General features: G+C 35.3%; 1 protein-coding gene across 1 annotated transcript; it reads left to right on the plus strand.

The window, feature by feature from the left end:
* The first annotated feature begins 1,605 nt into the window (after positions 1-1,605).
* UBE2W (ubiquitin-conjugating enzyme E2W (putative)) lies at positions 1,606-15,241 on the plus strand. The gene is made up of 5 exons (XM_009891896.1): positions 1,606-1,889; positions 5,090-5,192; positions 7,869-8,024; positions 9,158-9,233; positions 13,697-15,241. Exons 1-5 carry the CDS (start codon positions 1,849-1,851, stop codon positions 13,708-13,710), a joined length of 390 nt encoding a protein of 129 aa, XP_009890198.1. The 5' UTR covers positions 1,606-1,848; the 3' UTR covers positions 13,711-15,241.
* The last annotated feature ends 1,146 nt before the right edge of the window (positions 15,242-16,387 follow it).

Here is a 16,387-nt window from a genome sequence, read left to right on the forward strand (position 1 = left end):
AAAGAGTTTGAATTTTCCCTTATCGTGTAAGGCTCTAATCTCTGAATTTTTAAAATATTTCTCTGTATGATGATCTATATGACAAGGCAAACACAGGTTGACTGCCGTAGGGATTTATTCGGTGATGGTCCTGGAAAGCGTCATAAAGTATTGACTTCAAAACATCTCTGCCACTCAAATTAAGAATTTGTAAAACGGTTTTGGAACTTTGTTCTTTTGCAGTTTAATTCATAATAGTGGTGTTAAACACTTGTGTTTATAATCTGAAATTTTCTTAAACTGTGCAGAAAGCAAAAGACAAACACTAGGAGTCTAATTTGTTTTTCACGGTGTTAGCAATGTATATAGCTTTCTTACGAAAATGCTAGCATTGTGTTTTTCAGTTTGTATCTGTACAACAGTTATAACAGCCTTTAAAATGCTTTTATTATATAACATTTTATTTCAAAACATATTTGTTTAATTGTTTGCAAATAAAAGACTTTTCAAGTGTGTGTTTGGGTTCAGGGTAAGAAATTTGAAAATAGAAGCCCAAAGCAAGTTTTCAGGGCTGCTAGATAGAAACAAAAAGTAATTTCATAATGTACATTGCAAATGTATGAGGACATTTTCTTTAGGAGTTGTGTGTCTGAATTTATTGCAGTCCCATTTCAAAGGTATTAATGAGATACTGAATCACCTCTATGTTGACATACGAACACCTTTTGTTTTCCTCTGTGGATTTTTTTAAGTTCTATGCATCTGAAAAGTTGTTTGGAAAATTAGTAAGAAACAGTTACAAATGCGTGATAAACCTACATTTTAAAAAACTGTATGTTGAACCTCTTCAGTGCTAGGTCATGCTGAAATCTTACTTAAGGTCATTTTGACTACTAAGATGATGGAAGTGGACTCGTAGGTGGTAACCATAAAAATTGTCACCAGGAAGAACGAGAGTAAGAAATGGGAAAGCCTTGAACTTTCTGTTATCTAGATGGCTTGCAAATGACAAAACATTGCATAACTGTTTATGTGGAGAAAACGCACTCTGAAAGCAGTGCCAATGATAGCACGTCACAGAGGTTGCGTTTCCCTTGCTCCATAGATTGTTAAGAAACAGTTCTGGTAGTTATAGGAGCAGCTGGTTGTGGTTACAGATTTATCCCTGTCAAAATAGGTACGAATTACCTGAGCTACCGGTGTAACACTTTTCTAAATGTTGCAAGTCTGTAGGTTCCAAGATGTAGTTACTATAAAGTTATAAAATAGTTTGTGTTCTGCAAGTCATGTAGTCTTGTTTTAGTTTTGTGTTCTGTCCTCTGGGATGACTTAGAAAGAGGCAAGGGCTTGCACAGATGCCAGTCAGAAGTATCTGAAATTACTTAAGGGAGGAAGGGTTGTGTTGTTAAAATCTTGGAGAATTAATTGTAAATCTGATGCTATCAGGGGAATATGAAACGTTTACTGCTAGGTGTAGAGCTCTGATTGACATTGTCATATGACAAAATCCTGGATACTTCCGTGTATTTCGTAACGCAGCAAACAGTTCTTCACTTAGCAGTGTTGCAAATGTAAGTGCCATTGCATTTTACCAAAAAAGTAGGTTTAAGGCCTGTGACTTTTTTTTTTGCCTGTGACTTTTCAGTTTAATTTCTAGGAGAGGAGTCTTCCCTCTTTCTCGCCTTTCAGTTTCACTTTGTATTTAAATTTCCAAAAACTCCTTTTACCTTTCAGTAATGGATGAAATGTACTTTACTGGGCATGTTTATTGTTGAACTTTATTTAATATTTCAAATATTCTGTGCAATTTCTTTATAGAAACGATTACAAAAAGAACTATTGGCATTGCAGAATGATCCACCTCCAGGAATGACTCTAAATGAAAAGAGTGTACAAAATTCAATTACACAGTAAGTATACATACTGTTTTATTTTTGCTATTAAGCTGAAAAGTGTAAATAATGAGAAGTCCTCTGCATGCCATTTTCACTACTTCTTCCAACTAACATTCTGAATTTCTGCTTTCAGTCTAGGGAGTGAAACATTTTTCTACTTAATGAGGGTATTGCGGTAACATGCTGAACACTCTCAGGAACTGCACAGTAAATTCGTTAAATTTTTCTTAGGCATTTTACTGTCCAACAAAATGTCAATTGGTAAAAGCATCTGCATATTTTAAAATAAAATAGTTTAACAATCTCTCATAACTACTAACCTCTGAAACCCCTTTAAATTTATTGGAATAATGGAGTAGCTGGTTTAAAGTTTCTGTATTGTTTGTGTCGAGTGTATTTTGTAGCTGTTAATATTCATTACCTTCTTTCTCTAAGTCAAGGAAGCTTCTTAGAGCAAAGTTATCTAAGTACATTTCTTTGCACTTTCATCCCTACTGCAGTTTTTTTTTCTTTGATTTGCAAAATGGAAAGAGAAACGTGGTTAAATATTGTGTTCTGTCCATTTAAATGGACAGGTGTTGTTCCTGGTATTTAAACTATGTTTTAATAGACTGAAATTGAAAATAGGTAGACTGTGTTGACATTTCTTTTAGATAATTTTCTTAGTTTAATTTTGCAGAAATGTTAAAAAAATTCTTAGCAGATGTAAACATTTATGAAAGTATGAATCTCAGGCTATATGTTCTCGGCTATATTATTGATTGATGGATCAATTTAAAAGCAACATAGAGCTGACTTCTGATGTTGCTTCACATCTGCGTTTTTGGTGGTAGCACTCAGACCACATTATGTGTGGCTTTTCTGAGTGTTGCGTATACTGAGTTAAACACTGCTGTTGCTTTTTAAATGATGCTGGTTTTTGTGATAGTTCATGCAGATGAATATGACTAAAACAAATTGAAATAACACTTTCCAGAGTTTGGTAAAAATAATAATAAACTCTGTACAACTTCTGAATTACAGGTTTTATTTCTTACTTTTACTTTGGATGTTCTTTGGTGTCATGGTTTGGGCTGGACTGGCCCCTGAAGCAAAATACTTAAATTTTCTGGGGAAAAAAAAAGGACCCAGACTATTATTGCAAGTATTTTTCGCTCATTTAAACAAACAAACAAAAAAACCCAACAAACCAACCCAGCTATTAAGTGAAAGTTTACAGCAGATAAACAGATGAAAAAGGAAAAAAAAAATCTTGTTTTTTTTCTTTCTCTTTATGGATTACCATCTTTCTTAGGATATCTCTGTTCCCAGAGTACTATCTCATTAGGGTTTTTTCTGCCATGTACAATTTTTATACCTTACAATACCTTACAAATAAAAAAATTCCTCTTTACTGTCATGCTAGATTTTGGAATTGTCACTGTTTAAGAAGCTTTCTGTCACAAGTAACATTTCATTTTTTTCTTTTTGAGGGTTTTGATGAGAAGTAGTGTGTTCTGAGTTCATTAATCAAGTTGCGGTTTGAACTGATGCAGTAAAGATTTGTGTAGCAATACTAGCTTGGTTTTGAAAGATATTGAATAAAATAATTGGATCCCATGATGTAACTGGGTCATTTGAAATGTTAAGCAATCATTTATTTTAAATACACAAGGATTAGAAATTTGAGATGGCTGAACCGTAAAGCACACAGGAAAGACGGGTTCTAGTGATTTCTTGACCATAAAAGGAACAATGTTCAGGCAGAGTTATCTTCTACTTAGTAAATGAAACTATCTTAAAAACTTGAAAGTGAAGGTTTCTGCATCACAAGGACCAATAAAGCTGAAGAATATCGGTGCAGCATTTGTATAAATGTAAGAGCAGAAGGTGTTAAAAGAGATAAGTGTCCTGGAGAGCAAATAGAATAAATTGAAGAAGTCTTCACAAAATTAAAATATGGAACGCTAGTACAGCCGTCATCATGCTACTGTTGAAGGTACATTCCTCCTGAAGAGTGTGACAGCTAGCAGTTCAGTAGAGAAGCAATTTTTCTCAGGGAAAGAAAAAGAGTAATAGAGGGGGAGCTATAAAATGTGTGCAGCTTAAATACATGCAGAGAGTGTATATGACAGGGGGATAGAGAGATTGGGAATAGGATCATCGGACTGCCATGTGGAAGAGACATCGACTTTTCTGTACATGTTGCTGTTCTGAAAAATCTCAACTGCCTCACTTGAGTCTAATGTAAATCTTAAGTATTTTTGTAGTCTCTTGCTGAATCTTCATGTTATTGTATTGCTCAAATGTGTAAAACTCAATCAAGGGTGAAAGACAAAAATGGGGAAGCGATACTGCAAAGAATGGTATTGTGATGAACAACAGAACTCCAAAATGACAGAAGTTAGATAGCAGAGTGTTGCTGTATGTGTTGAACAATATGCAAAGCATCTGTTTTTGACTGGATTTTAAAAAAAAGCCAACAACCCAACCCAAAACCAACCACAGCAAAAAACCTACACCCGACACCTCCCAGTTCCCCCAACTCCACCTGTCAGTTACTTCCATATTATTGTGATGGAAGGAGCAGAAGAATAATAATACTGTAATATGTTGAGGCGTTATCTTTATTACAGTTGCAAAGCTGCCTTTTTTTTTTCTTTTCTGTGACCTTTTCCTTTTTATATTATTAACTTTTCCAGTTTTGGTTCCATTACTTGCCAGGTTATATACCATTTAATTTCTGAGTTTTTCACAGGTGTAAGTGCAAGAAGAGCATTCCCATTCCTCATTGGATAAAGGTTTTATTTTAATAAACTGTATTGGTGATTTCCTTGACAGAAAAGTAAAACAACATGGAAGAGAATACGTACTAGTTTGTTTCCTTCCAAGCCTGTTTTTGTATAGGAATAAACTTAGGAACACATGTTTTGTTTCAGCTTTGTTGTCTCACGTTAACGGTCATTTTATTGGGAACTGATGGATCTGTGTTGAGTTCATGTCATAATTTCTTGTATAATTTGTGGCACTATATTAATGACTGTATGTAAAATACCAAGCTTTTTTCTTTTAAATGCAGGCTTGATGTGTTGTTCACTTTTGTGATAGTTGTGATACTAATGGAGAGTTCAGAAGATTTGGTTGTGATTGGTAACTGATTTGATTAGCCCTGTGCTCCAGGAGTAAAATTACGATTTGTCAGTCCACAATACTAACGGTTTTTTCCCATTCCTTAGGTGGATTGTAGACATGGAAGGTGCTCCAGGAACACTATATGAAGGGGAGAAATTTCAGCTTCTATTTAAGTTCAGTAGTCGGTATCCTTTTGATTCGCCTCAGGTAACTGCTTGCTTACTTCTTCCTTAATGCTCCCTTTAGGTTATAGCTGCATGACACGTGCTGAATATTAGTATCATCCACGTATCCTAATGTGAGGTTTAGTTACTTTAATTTGTATTAAACACATTGTGCAGATGCCTTTTCTTTTAAAAATGACTCTGCAGTGAGGTACAGTGCTGTGACAGTCTACTTGGTTTCATAGGTGATGAAAGAGCAGTGTAAACTGGAGGCTTCTCTGAGGTTGGTATTTATATCATGTGAAAGAGCAACACAGGGTTAAGTAGGGAGGTCCCCTTCACTGCATTGTAGTAGAATAAACAAAGAACTGCTTCTTCATCCCCTCTCTTTTTGCTTCCAATGCCTTTTTTTTTTTTAGTTTGTTTCTACGACTCTTTCATCTTCTCTGCTGCCATTTGTAATACAGCTGGGGAAAATACTGTATACTTGTGGTAGGGATTCGCATAGATACATGACATCTTTAAGAGAAGCTTGCAAATCTAGTGGTTGTAATTGAGGTGTGAGATACTGTGTTGCTTTCATGGCGACATGAAGAACTGAAGGGGCAACAATACTACTAGGCTGCAGAATGAGCTCTGTACATCCATCCCTCCGTTACCTGAAGGGAATGTTGCACAACGTGGCTGGTAAGTCACCGCCGCTCCTCTGAGAAAGGACGAAGGAAAGCAAGAGTGCCTTAGGTCTCATCCTGTTTGTTACAACTTATTCCAAGAGTGATCTCTGACACTTTTCTCATTGGTGTTGAAACTGAAGCACAGAGCTGTGAGAGACACTTAAACTATAAATGTGTTTTTAGGTACCATGATAAAAACTAGAATGCTGAAACTTCAGTCTTAGATTCTAAGGAACAAACTGGCCACCTGTACTTCTGTACCCCATCAGGTTTGCAGTGAACTCCTCATAGGTGACTCACAGGAGAGTAGCCACTTTCATTTGGTTCCAAGTAGGTACTGTTTGTAGTCATCACCCAGCGGGTGTTTGAGGCTCCGTGCAATTTATTGTAAAACAGCAAGTTAGATCCATACATGTACACTGATTTTTAGCACAGAAAACAAGTATTTAAGTACTGGATACTTGATTGTTGTAGGTGGCTAGAATTTCCATTATAAAAATGCTGCTGTGCAGGACGTTCATCTGGGTCATAATTCTCTCTCCTGCAAATCTACTTACTGTGAATTGACAGCGTACACTTCTGCTTAATCACTTAGTTGTTTTCTGCCTTTAAATGTACATTGTCTATCATAGCATGCATGCTTTTACTTACCTAGTATGCCTAATTCTGTTTTTTTCTACAAGAAAGACATTAGTTAGAAGTGAAATACATTACTGGGTTATGAAGGTAAGCTCTTCAATGCTTAAGAAATATCAGTTTCACAGAAGCATAGAATACCAGGTTAGAAGGAACCTCTAGGATCATCTGGTCCAACCTTTCTTGGCAAAAGCACAGTCAAGACAAGACAGTCCGGCATTCTGTCCAGCTGAATCTTAAAAGTGTCTGGTGATAGGGAATCCACCACTTCGCTGGGGAGATTATTCCAATGGCTGGTCGTTCTGTTTAAAGACCTATGAAAGATCATTCTGCATCCAGCTTTTGTGCTGCCTTAGAAGCTTATCTGCCATTTGGCAAATAGGTTAAGCCCTCTAATTTCAGTTTCCTGTATGATTGTATTGCTTCTTTCCTGTAGTCAGTGATGAGGTGGGTGTGTTGTGTACGTGTATACATATTTGTACACATACATGTATCTATATAACTTAGGAAACACTTGAGAGGCTTCTGGGTTTTATGGTTATGAGTGGTAGAGATTTATTATGTGACTGCATAAAAGATGACAGTGGTTATGTTGGGAGCTTGGGAGGATAATGCTGCTACAAAGGTTTCACTTTTACTTGATTTTCATTGGTTCTGAGCCAACTATGCATTTGAAAAAAAACTTGATGTAACAGCCATAGTTGTCAAAATTGATTTTCTAAACTTTTTTGACTGTGATATTATCTTTTAATAGAGAGGAGTTAAGGTTCTAAATGCTGTTCTTCTACATTTGTCCATGTGAAATAAAACTGTATTCCATTTGAAATAATGATCTGAAAATACATTTCCTATGTGGTAACATACTTCAGTTGTACAAGTCCTTTATTTTATAGTTAATAGGATTGATGCGTTTTACTCTTTATGCTGGAACCTGGGTGAGTTGTCCAGAACTTAATTTCTGTTGTGTCCAGGGTTATAGAAATCTCATTGTGCTTCCTGGTGCATAACATTGTGGCTTATGAAATCATTAAAATCTAGTGCTTCAGCTAGGCATCTGTATTTCTTAGAACATGAAAGACTGTGGCTCCAAGATATAAAAACTTTATGCTGTTACCTTTGTGTTTTTCTATCCTACATAAATACTCATAGAAAAACCTGACGCTTAACCATTTATTTAACTTCATCTTCACTAGCTATTTAGGCTTGCATTGCTTTATTTTACATTTCAATTAATAGCTTCCAAAAAGGAATGAACCTAACATGGTAAAGTGTATTATTTAGTATAAGTGAAAATGGCAGATCCACTTCTTAAATAGGATGTTATTGTTTTGCCAAAAGCAATACAGTCTTATTTAAAACGTGAATTACAATTACGTGTGTTCTTCTCTTTTTTTTTTTTTTTTTTTTAGGTCATGTTTACTGGAGACAATATTCCTGTTCATCCTCATGTTTATAGCAATGGTCATATCTGTTTATCCATTCTAACAGAAGACTGGTCTCCAGCGCTCTCAGTGCAATCTGTTTGTCTTAGCATTATTAGCATGCTTTCCAGCTGCAAAGAAAAGGTATGGGCTTTTTTAGCACTGTTGGAGCAGAATAAGTAAATTCTACTTTGCTAAGTGAGACTTCAATTTCTCAAATTCTAAAATAGGCAAAACTGCTATATCTACATTGCTACCATTGATAAAATACTAAGCCAGAACTGCAAAATAAACAGTGCAGTGAGTATTTTGTCACTTTTTTAATGGTAATCTGCTCATATATCATTATTGGAAAAGAGGATTGAATGGAACCCTTCCAGTTGTACTAATTGTGGAGTTCAGTCATGTTTTAGGACAATCATTTGTAAATTGATTCAGTCTCAAAAAGTAGTGCAAAATGACTATTGAAATGTCTTTAACGCAGATGTTTGTGCAGCTTTGCAACTGTACTATTTCAGTGATCTTGGTCATTTTCATTTCAGTTAACTAAACGGTTCTAAGCTGCTCTTTTGGTCATAGATGAGTGGCACTGATACCTTTAGGCCTTTTTTTTATAAAGAGCTTACCATTTTACTCCTGACCATTTCTTTCGCAGTGGAATATCTGTGGAAGTTACATGTGGTCAGAGCTTGTACATCTGTTCTATCCAAACATACCTATTTATGTCACTTCCCAGTCAGTCTTTGTCATGTGTATGTGGTAGAAAACCCCCCCAAATGGCTTTGTATTGTATCCTATGACTTTGGTTTTGCATAATGATGACACTTAGGAAAAAAGCTGAAGAATATGAAATATTGGTCAGATATGGATGTTTGGTTTAGTTCATTTTTTTACTCATTCCAAGCTGAGACTTATGGATGTGAATTGGATCTAATATATTAGAATTGGATTCCAAACTGCGAAGGAATCTCATTTGGTTTTTCTTGAACAATAGCTGTTCACTTCTTGTGGGTTGCTTTTTGTTGTCTTTTTTATTTATTTCTTACCCTACCTATCTCCAAACTGTTTGATATTTTTCATGAATTGTTTGCTTGGAGTATCTCCAGTAAGAATTGTTACCTGGATCCTTAAGAGATTTTTCTTGACAAAGGTCTAGTCGTGCCTGTTACCTCATTTTCACTGCATTCATATGAAGCCTTTCATAAGCTTATTAAATAGCTCATGTATTACAATATGAGGATTGTTTGATTATTTGTAGGTCTTTTCTTCTGTTGCAGAGGCGACCTCCAGATAACTCATTTTATGTAAGAACATGTAACAAGAATCCAAAGAAAACAAAATGGTGGTATCATGGTAAGTATTTAACTAGGACCAGGGATTTTGAAGATTTTTTCAGGCTGAAGGCAATTAAAATGTAGGAAAGTAGGATAAATGCATTTAAAGCCTTAAACTCATTTTTAAATTTCAAAAAGTTATTAAAATCCTGTTTCTGAGATACTCTGCTGTGATTTTTTTCATATCACATTTTAGTAATTCCTGATGGAAATTTAAACAGCACAGATTTGTATGTTTTAAATTGTGGGATTGAATTTTAATGAAAGTGCTTGTAAACTGTATTAGTCCATGACAAGTCTCAAGTTTGGGGTTGAGGAAGGTTCATAATGAAACTAGGTTTAGCTCTAAACCTAGAGCTCTAGCTCTTTTGTTATTGTTGGTAACACTTTAAGAGCTTTTACAGCAATTAAAAGATGCCTATACGTTTGTAAAGAGCTGAGTGTTTTAATAGTTTTCCGCTGCTGATCGGAATTTCCAATGTGGGACAGTTGGCTAACTTATGGCTCTTAAGAACTAATAGTAATATAGTAATAAGACTCTATATGTACCTGATTAAAAAAAAAACCCACACCAAAATTGCTACATAGAGTACTACAGTGTCTGCAATGATAGTGTTATATTGGTTTGGTTTCAGTAGTTTTTGTTTTGTTTGGGCTTTTTTTTTTTTTTCCTTTATGTGTGCTCTCTGTCTGGCTGTTATACTGTGCGGTTTCTTTCTTCTGCCTCAACGTTCTCATCCTCTTCCTAGAGCTGGGGTTGGCTGTATGTTCTTGTCTTATCCACTCCATTGGTGAGGAAAGAAAGGAGGAAGGGGTAGAGACAGGCTATACTTTTCTTCTCATTTGTTGGTCAATACTTTCTTTGCTTTCCCTAGGAAAATATTACACAAATGGCAATTATTGGAAGCCCATGTATTTTGGGAAGGGATGTGTTAGACCAGGTAATAGCATATGCGAGGGTGGTGCAGGAGGAGTTGGTCCCGTCACTATGTTTCACTGAAGGCTCCATCGTAAGACATCCTCTGTTTTTCACTGCTTTCCCACCCTGGGACATGGTCTGTCCCCTATGTGAAATGAGACCAGGTATTTTGAGACAATAGGAGTTAATTACTGGAGAGGCAAATGCCAAAGCCTTCACCCTTAGATTCTTAAAAGCCCGTGGATGCCTTAACAAGAGAAACTTGAGAGTTTCTTCATGAGCTGAGACCCATGGGTTTTTTGATATATGGTAATGTAACAGAATGAAAGTCTGTTTCTCATAATACTCTGATAGTATATCTCAAACAAAGTGACTTCAATTACAGTAAGAGGAGAGCTATATGCCATGGGATTAAGAAGTATTTAAGAAACTTAGGACTGTTTATTGTGTGGTCGTACATTATGTTGTTTTTAAAATTGACTCCAAGAACAGTAAGCCTATTGCCTGTGAGGCTGGGGTTTTTCACTGTCACCAGATTATTTGATAGTCACTTTTTCTTCTTTTTCTGTTTTCACACTCTTGTAATGTTCGATGCTTCTCCATTTCTAGTTTTGCTTTCTCTTTATTGGCAATTTTGGGAGAGTTTTTTATTAACTTTTTTTTTTTGTTTTCACTTGCTAGTTATTTTTAAAGAGAAACAAGTAAAGTTTCATTTATTGACTTTATCTTGTGACTAAAATATGTTCTGTCTACTTTGAATTTGTTTTAGTCTCATTTTGATTCAGGATTGAAGTCTATCAAGGAGAACAGTCTGCAGATACTACTTTGATTTCATATTCATGAAATTCAATTTGAGTTAAACAAGCAAAACACCAAATGAGTATGAAAAGAAATGTGGGTTATCTTACTCTGGAAGCTGCAATATAATTGTGGCTCAACACCATCAGGCTGCTTATAGTCCACTAAACAAGTCATTTAATTACTTTGAAGTAACTATGCAACGTCTGTTTTCTGAAAGTCAGAAAACCCTACCCCTCCCCAAATACAGAGCTACCTAAAAGGCAGCCTGTGGTGAGAGAAAGCAAGTCACTTCATTTAAATAACTTGTACTATTTTGCTTCGTAATATCTTCATTTGTTTTTAACTCTCTTTTTAAGTACTAATTACAAAGGAGGTCATGATTAAAAGTTCATTGGGCTTTTCCCCTCCACCGTTAAAGTCTTACATTAAAAAATAAAACGTGCCCACTGGACACAAATTTTCTTAAATGCTAGAAGGTTTTTCCTTCAAGTTTTGTGTGTCACAAAATTACAAGTAATTTTGTTTCTCTTCTGTGGACATAAACCAAGACTGTCAAGGCACAATCTTTAAATTTTCAATGTTTTCTTAATGAGTTTGAAGAAATAGTGGGTTACACTAGCAGACAAGCTACACTTCCCATTTGAATTTTAACCACTTCTCTCTGGAAAAGAACTGTCTTCGATGTTATGTACACCTGGAAAGATTCATAAGCCCTTGGAAAAAGTGATTCTTGGAAAAAGTGACTCTGTCACCTTCATTTTCTGCTCCTGCTTCAACTAAATTGTCACATATATAATCTTGTGGTTGATACACTTTTGGGCTGGGTAATTTAGTGGAATAAAAACAATCCCAACCAAGAAAGAAAACCAGCTGTCCGAGGGTAACCACTGAGTGAAATACATGCCAGTGCTAACGCACGTGTGGAGGGAGATGCAAAGTGGTTCCGCCCCTTCTTTTGTCAGCTAGCTATTGGACTGGCTTAGCTTTTATGTGAAATTGAATCCCTGTGTTTTGATGAGAAAGGAGTAAGACTGTCATCACTTTTAATATATGCATTTGAAGGAAATATTTTTTTTTTTTCCAGTGAGTGCCTGGAATTTATTTAGCTGGGAGCAAATAGTGCATGGTTGGGAGCTGATGTAAAGCAAACCAATATGAACACAGAGGGATAAAGTGGCACTTTGAGATATATTCTGACACATAAACAAATGTCTCTGTGCATTTACCTTATTACAGAATTTTTAATCTGTAATTTCATCCCTGACCCAACAAAGCAACTTATTTCATAAGCAGAGTTATGGGTCTTGTTTACTACAAACTGATGTGCTTGCAAGCCCTCTTTCAATACTACTGATCTTTGATAACTAAAAATATTTCTAGATTGTTTGCCCTACCCAATGTCTGCTTCCATTGTACATTGAATTTCATGTTGAATTTTAATCTGAGAGTTGATCATGTTGTGTTAAAGGCAAAGGAGGATCTTCCAGATACAGTTCTCTTGGGCATCCAGACTGAAATTGCTTTCATAGAGCTATTGCCTGGCTTTGATGTTGTCAGGAGGTAGATTTTTGTGAAAAAAGAGGGCAATGGTTGGTTGTTTTCAACCAGCACCTCCTTACTGCTTTTGGGTTTTGCTTTTTTTTGGAGGGGGGAGGGGGGTTTGTTATTTTGGGATTTGTTTGTTTTTTTTAACTAGGAACTGTTTTCGCTGGTATTTGGCCTAAGCTTTTAGTACACCATCTAAATACCCCTTCTATGTGTCTTGCATCCTTGTCTAATCTTTTTTATATTTACAGTACCCTATGATGAAAATGAAGAGGTTTTTTACATGTAGTAGTATTGATGATGTTTTCCAATGAGAATGTAGAATTGTTGGCTGCTACTTTATAGATACTAAATCTGTAAATAGTAAAAATACCCTTTATGAGGCTACATTTTCTAAGTGTGTGGGATTACAAATAAGTGCATTAAAAGTAACCAGACAGTAAGTTTGCTTTCTATTAACAAGCTTAATATTTACTGTTACCAGATGCAAATGTACTGCAGGTTGAGGTGTGGAAGAGAAACTTTAAAAGGGAGACCTTTCACAGACAAATATTTACTTTAATATTGAGCATAATGCAGAAGAGATTGGCAGAGAATACTTTTTTTTTTTGTAATATGGTCTGTCCAATCACAGTATCTAAAATTTAGTGAATGTAAGTTATTTTCACATTTAGGATTTTAGAATTATAGTAGTAACCTATTATTTTTGCATAATTCTGTCAGCTATAGTTCATGTTGATCCTTGAGAAATCAGTGAAAATATATATACATTTATATCTATAGAGGGTTGAGAATGCATCAGGAGAAGCCCCCTCTGACAGCTCTTACCACTAGATATTCCTTATAAAAGGATTTCTCCATTTGATAGCTGGTGTGGACCTGCCGCACTTCGAGGGGGCAAAATGTTAAGCATGTTTGGTCTTTCAGTTTCCTGATGAGTGGCTTTCTAAATACCGAGTATGGAAATTACTGTCTTTTTAATGGAATATTTGCTAATACTAATATGCTTGGGGGTGTATGTGTATTTTGGAAGTTTTATGTTTGATATTCTCTTTTTCCTGAGACGTTATTGAACAAAACTGCAGAGTTATTCAATCGGTGTATTTCCACTGCATGTTACTGTCTATGCTAGGAATTATTTCTACGTACAGCACCTTGCTAATTTGGACTTAGAATGTTTATATGTTTTCCATAAATGCTCTTCTTTTATTTTAAAGATGACACATGTTGATGCCACCATTTTGTGATCCTCGTAGCAGAAGATAGTCCTACTGAGAAAATGAGCACTTTGATCATTCAGTCTTTGAACTTTAACCTTTGACTGGAAGTGACCTATAGGCAATGAAGACTACTTCCTTTGACTGCATTTTTACTAGTGTGCATTCTGGGCGCATGTTGATCGCTGGTTCAGTCCATGCAACTGACATGCTTTTATTAGTCATACAGTATTAATGCAGGTGTCCAGAAATGTCAGAATAATTCCATTATTTTTATTTTAAGCTTTTGGAAGAATTCCAGGTCTTCATATATTGTGCAATAACACTGAGCTCCTTGGCGGTTTTGGTGCATCCATTGCCGGCAATGGACATTGTACCAGGGAAAGGTTTTGCTCCTGCCACAAAAAAAAGATTCGTGCATGACAGAGCTTATGAAAGTTTCGGATATATTTGGATTATAAGCAAGGGATCTACCATTACCTTAAAAGCCACCCCATTCTTTTATATTTGGATTCTATGCACTGTGATCACAAAACTAGCAGCATGAGTTAACATGCTTAGCTGAAGGACTGTAATAAGATCATTGCATATTTATTAAATTGTTTATCTGCTGTCAAATTGTTTTGACATGGAAGGTTTTTCAAGTGACATTGGCAGAGAGGTACAATGTTATCCCTATGGTGAAATAAAACTACTTTTTGTATATAGTTATTCATATCTCTGAAGCAAAGGTATGAGTAATTTAGGGTATGAGTGATTTAATCAAGAATTTATTTTGGAGATAGGAGAGGATGGCAGTGATATAACTGAATTTGCTGCAGTCCGTAATTGGGCTTGTAATTTGTACTTTAGAGCTTTTTCCAAATAGATTGCACACTGTTATTTCCTGCTAGCCATCAGCATGAGCCCTACTGCCTACACCAATATTTCATTTATTTATGTGTTTGAAAGCAATCCATATAACATTTTTTGTTTGCATTCACTGTTTCTTTTGTTGTTGTATGTCATGTTTGAATGTTACAAAACAATATTTTGATTGAAAAGCTTTGTCAGAAGATATTTTCATGTAAATTATTTCTTTATCTTGTAAGCATCATCTTGTCTTTTAATCCTGTACTATAAAAAGAAAAAAAAAATACATTTTTGACAGAGGCTTAATGTTTTGACAAAAAAGTGTGGACCTTCTTATTTAAGTTTAGACTAAAGTATATTTTCTTAACTTGCTTGTCCCCCCCAGCCATACCAATTTTTTTTTTCCAGGCTTTTACTTCACCAAAAAAGGGGGAGAAGCCTAAAATCAGATTGACATTTTTCTATGGAGCAACATTTACTGAAATTATAGTTGTTCTCACCGCTCTAATATTTTGATACCGCAATTAGGTTGTCTTTTTAGGAAGCACTTTTATAAACTTAATAACACATATGCAAAATTTCTATAACTTTTTTTTACTGTTGCCTTATTGTTGCACTCAAAAAAAATATATTCAAGCAATTAATGCATGAATGTCTAAATCAAGTAACTACTTGATTTAAAAACAAACAAAAAAAAGCCCCCCCCCCCCCCCCCCCAAACAACCCCAGACCCAACCCGGAATGAATAACTACCATAACAAACAAAATAAATTGGCTGGAAATTCTGATTTTTTTTTTTTTCTTATTGCTGTATGATAACTGACAAGTTTTATAGCCTTGTACATACTTCTCTGTTACATAATGTTTAAAACCTTTTAAAAAAGTATAGATGCTTAACTCAGGGTGGATAGAGTTCAGGTGGATTTGCTTCAGAGAAGTATTTTGTACAGCAGCTGAATTATGGATATTATCAGTGAAGTGAGACTACAATATACTTCAGGAACTGCTATTTTTTCTACTGTATTGAAAATATCTCTTGGCCTTTAAAACTCAATGGTAAAATCTAGCTTTGGATATAAATTTGATGTGTGTGTATATATTTTCACAATGAGCCTTTAAAACTTAGAATTCAGTTTCTTTTAAGAGCCAAAAATAATCATTTTAAGCAAATGAAATAGTTCTGCTCCTAATTTTTTATTTAGAGAAATTTTATTGTTGTGAGTTAATCAAACTGGTTATTTTTGGAAACGGTTCATATGAAAGAGCAGTAATCTGATACTTAATCTGTATATTCATGTTAACTGCTCTGTGTTGATTGAAATGATTGCATCTTCGAGAAATTCATGTATGAATGGTTCACACAATGGATCCTTTCAAATAGTCCACAGGAAAGAGACCTTATTGTGACACAAGGTAAGGTCTCTGGAGAAACGATTCAAGTACATCTTCTCAGATTCATGTATCTTTTCATGTGGTGGCTTGCCATACTGCAATACATGGTTTCAGAGAAGCTTTGTGATATACTGTATGTATTTTGTTGAAGATGTGCGTTGTAGTGCAAAGCATTATACATTTTATTGTTCTATGCTATCACATGGACTACAATGAAGTTAAATAATGAAATTTATGCTGCTCTTTAATAACCCCACCTATGAAATACTTAGATCAAAAAAAATGCAAGGTAGATTAGAAGAGAATGTACCTCAGGTCTTTTAGTTTACAGTAGAAATGCCTCCACTGGTTCTCTTGTAGATCTGTGGGTAAGTTCACCTATATGCAGAGGGCCAAGACAAAGCCTATATACCACTCAAGCCCTCAAAATAATGCAACTATTCTGAC

Source organism: Charadrius vociferus, unplaced genomic scaffold (assembly GCF_000708025.1).
Source record: "Charadrius vociferus isolate BGI_N301 unplaced genomic scaffold, ASM70802v2 scaffold15, whole genome shotgun sequence".
Classification (NCBI taxonomy): domain Eukaryota; kingdom Metazoa; phylum Chordata; class Aves; order Charadriiformes; family Charadriidae; genus Charadrius; species Charadrius vociferus.

Coding starts and splice junctions, on each gene's coding strand:
- UBE2W (XM_009891896.1), top strand. CDS start 1,849: ATGACTCTAAATGAAAAGAGTGTACAAAATTCAATTACACA. Junction 1,890..5,089: donor GTACAAAATTCAATTACACA/GTAAGTATACAT, acceptor CCCATTCCTTAG/GTGGATTGTAGACATGGAAG. Junction 8,025..9,157: donor TTTCCAGCTGCAAAGAAAAG/GTATGGGCTTTT, acceptor CTTCTGTTGCAG/AGGCGACCTCCAGATAACTC.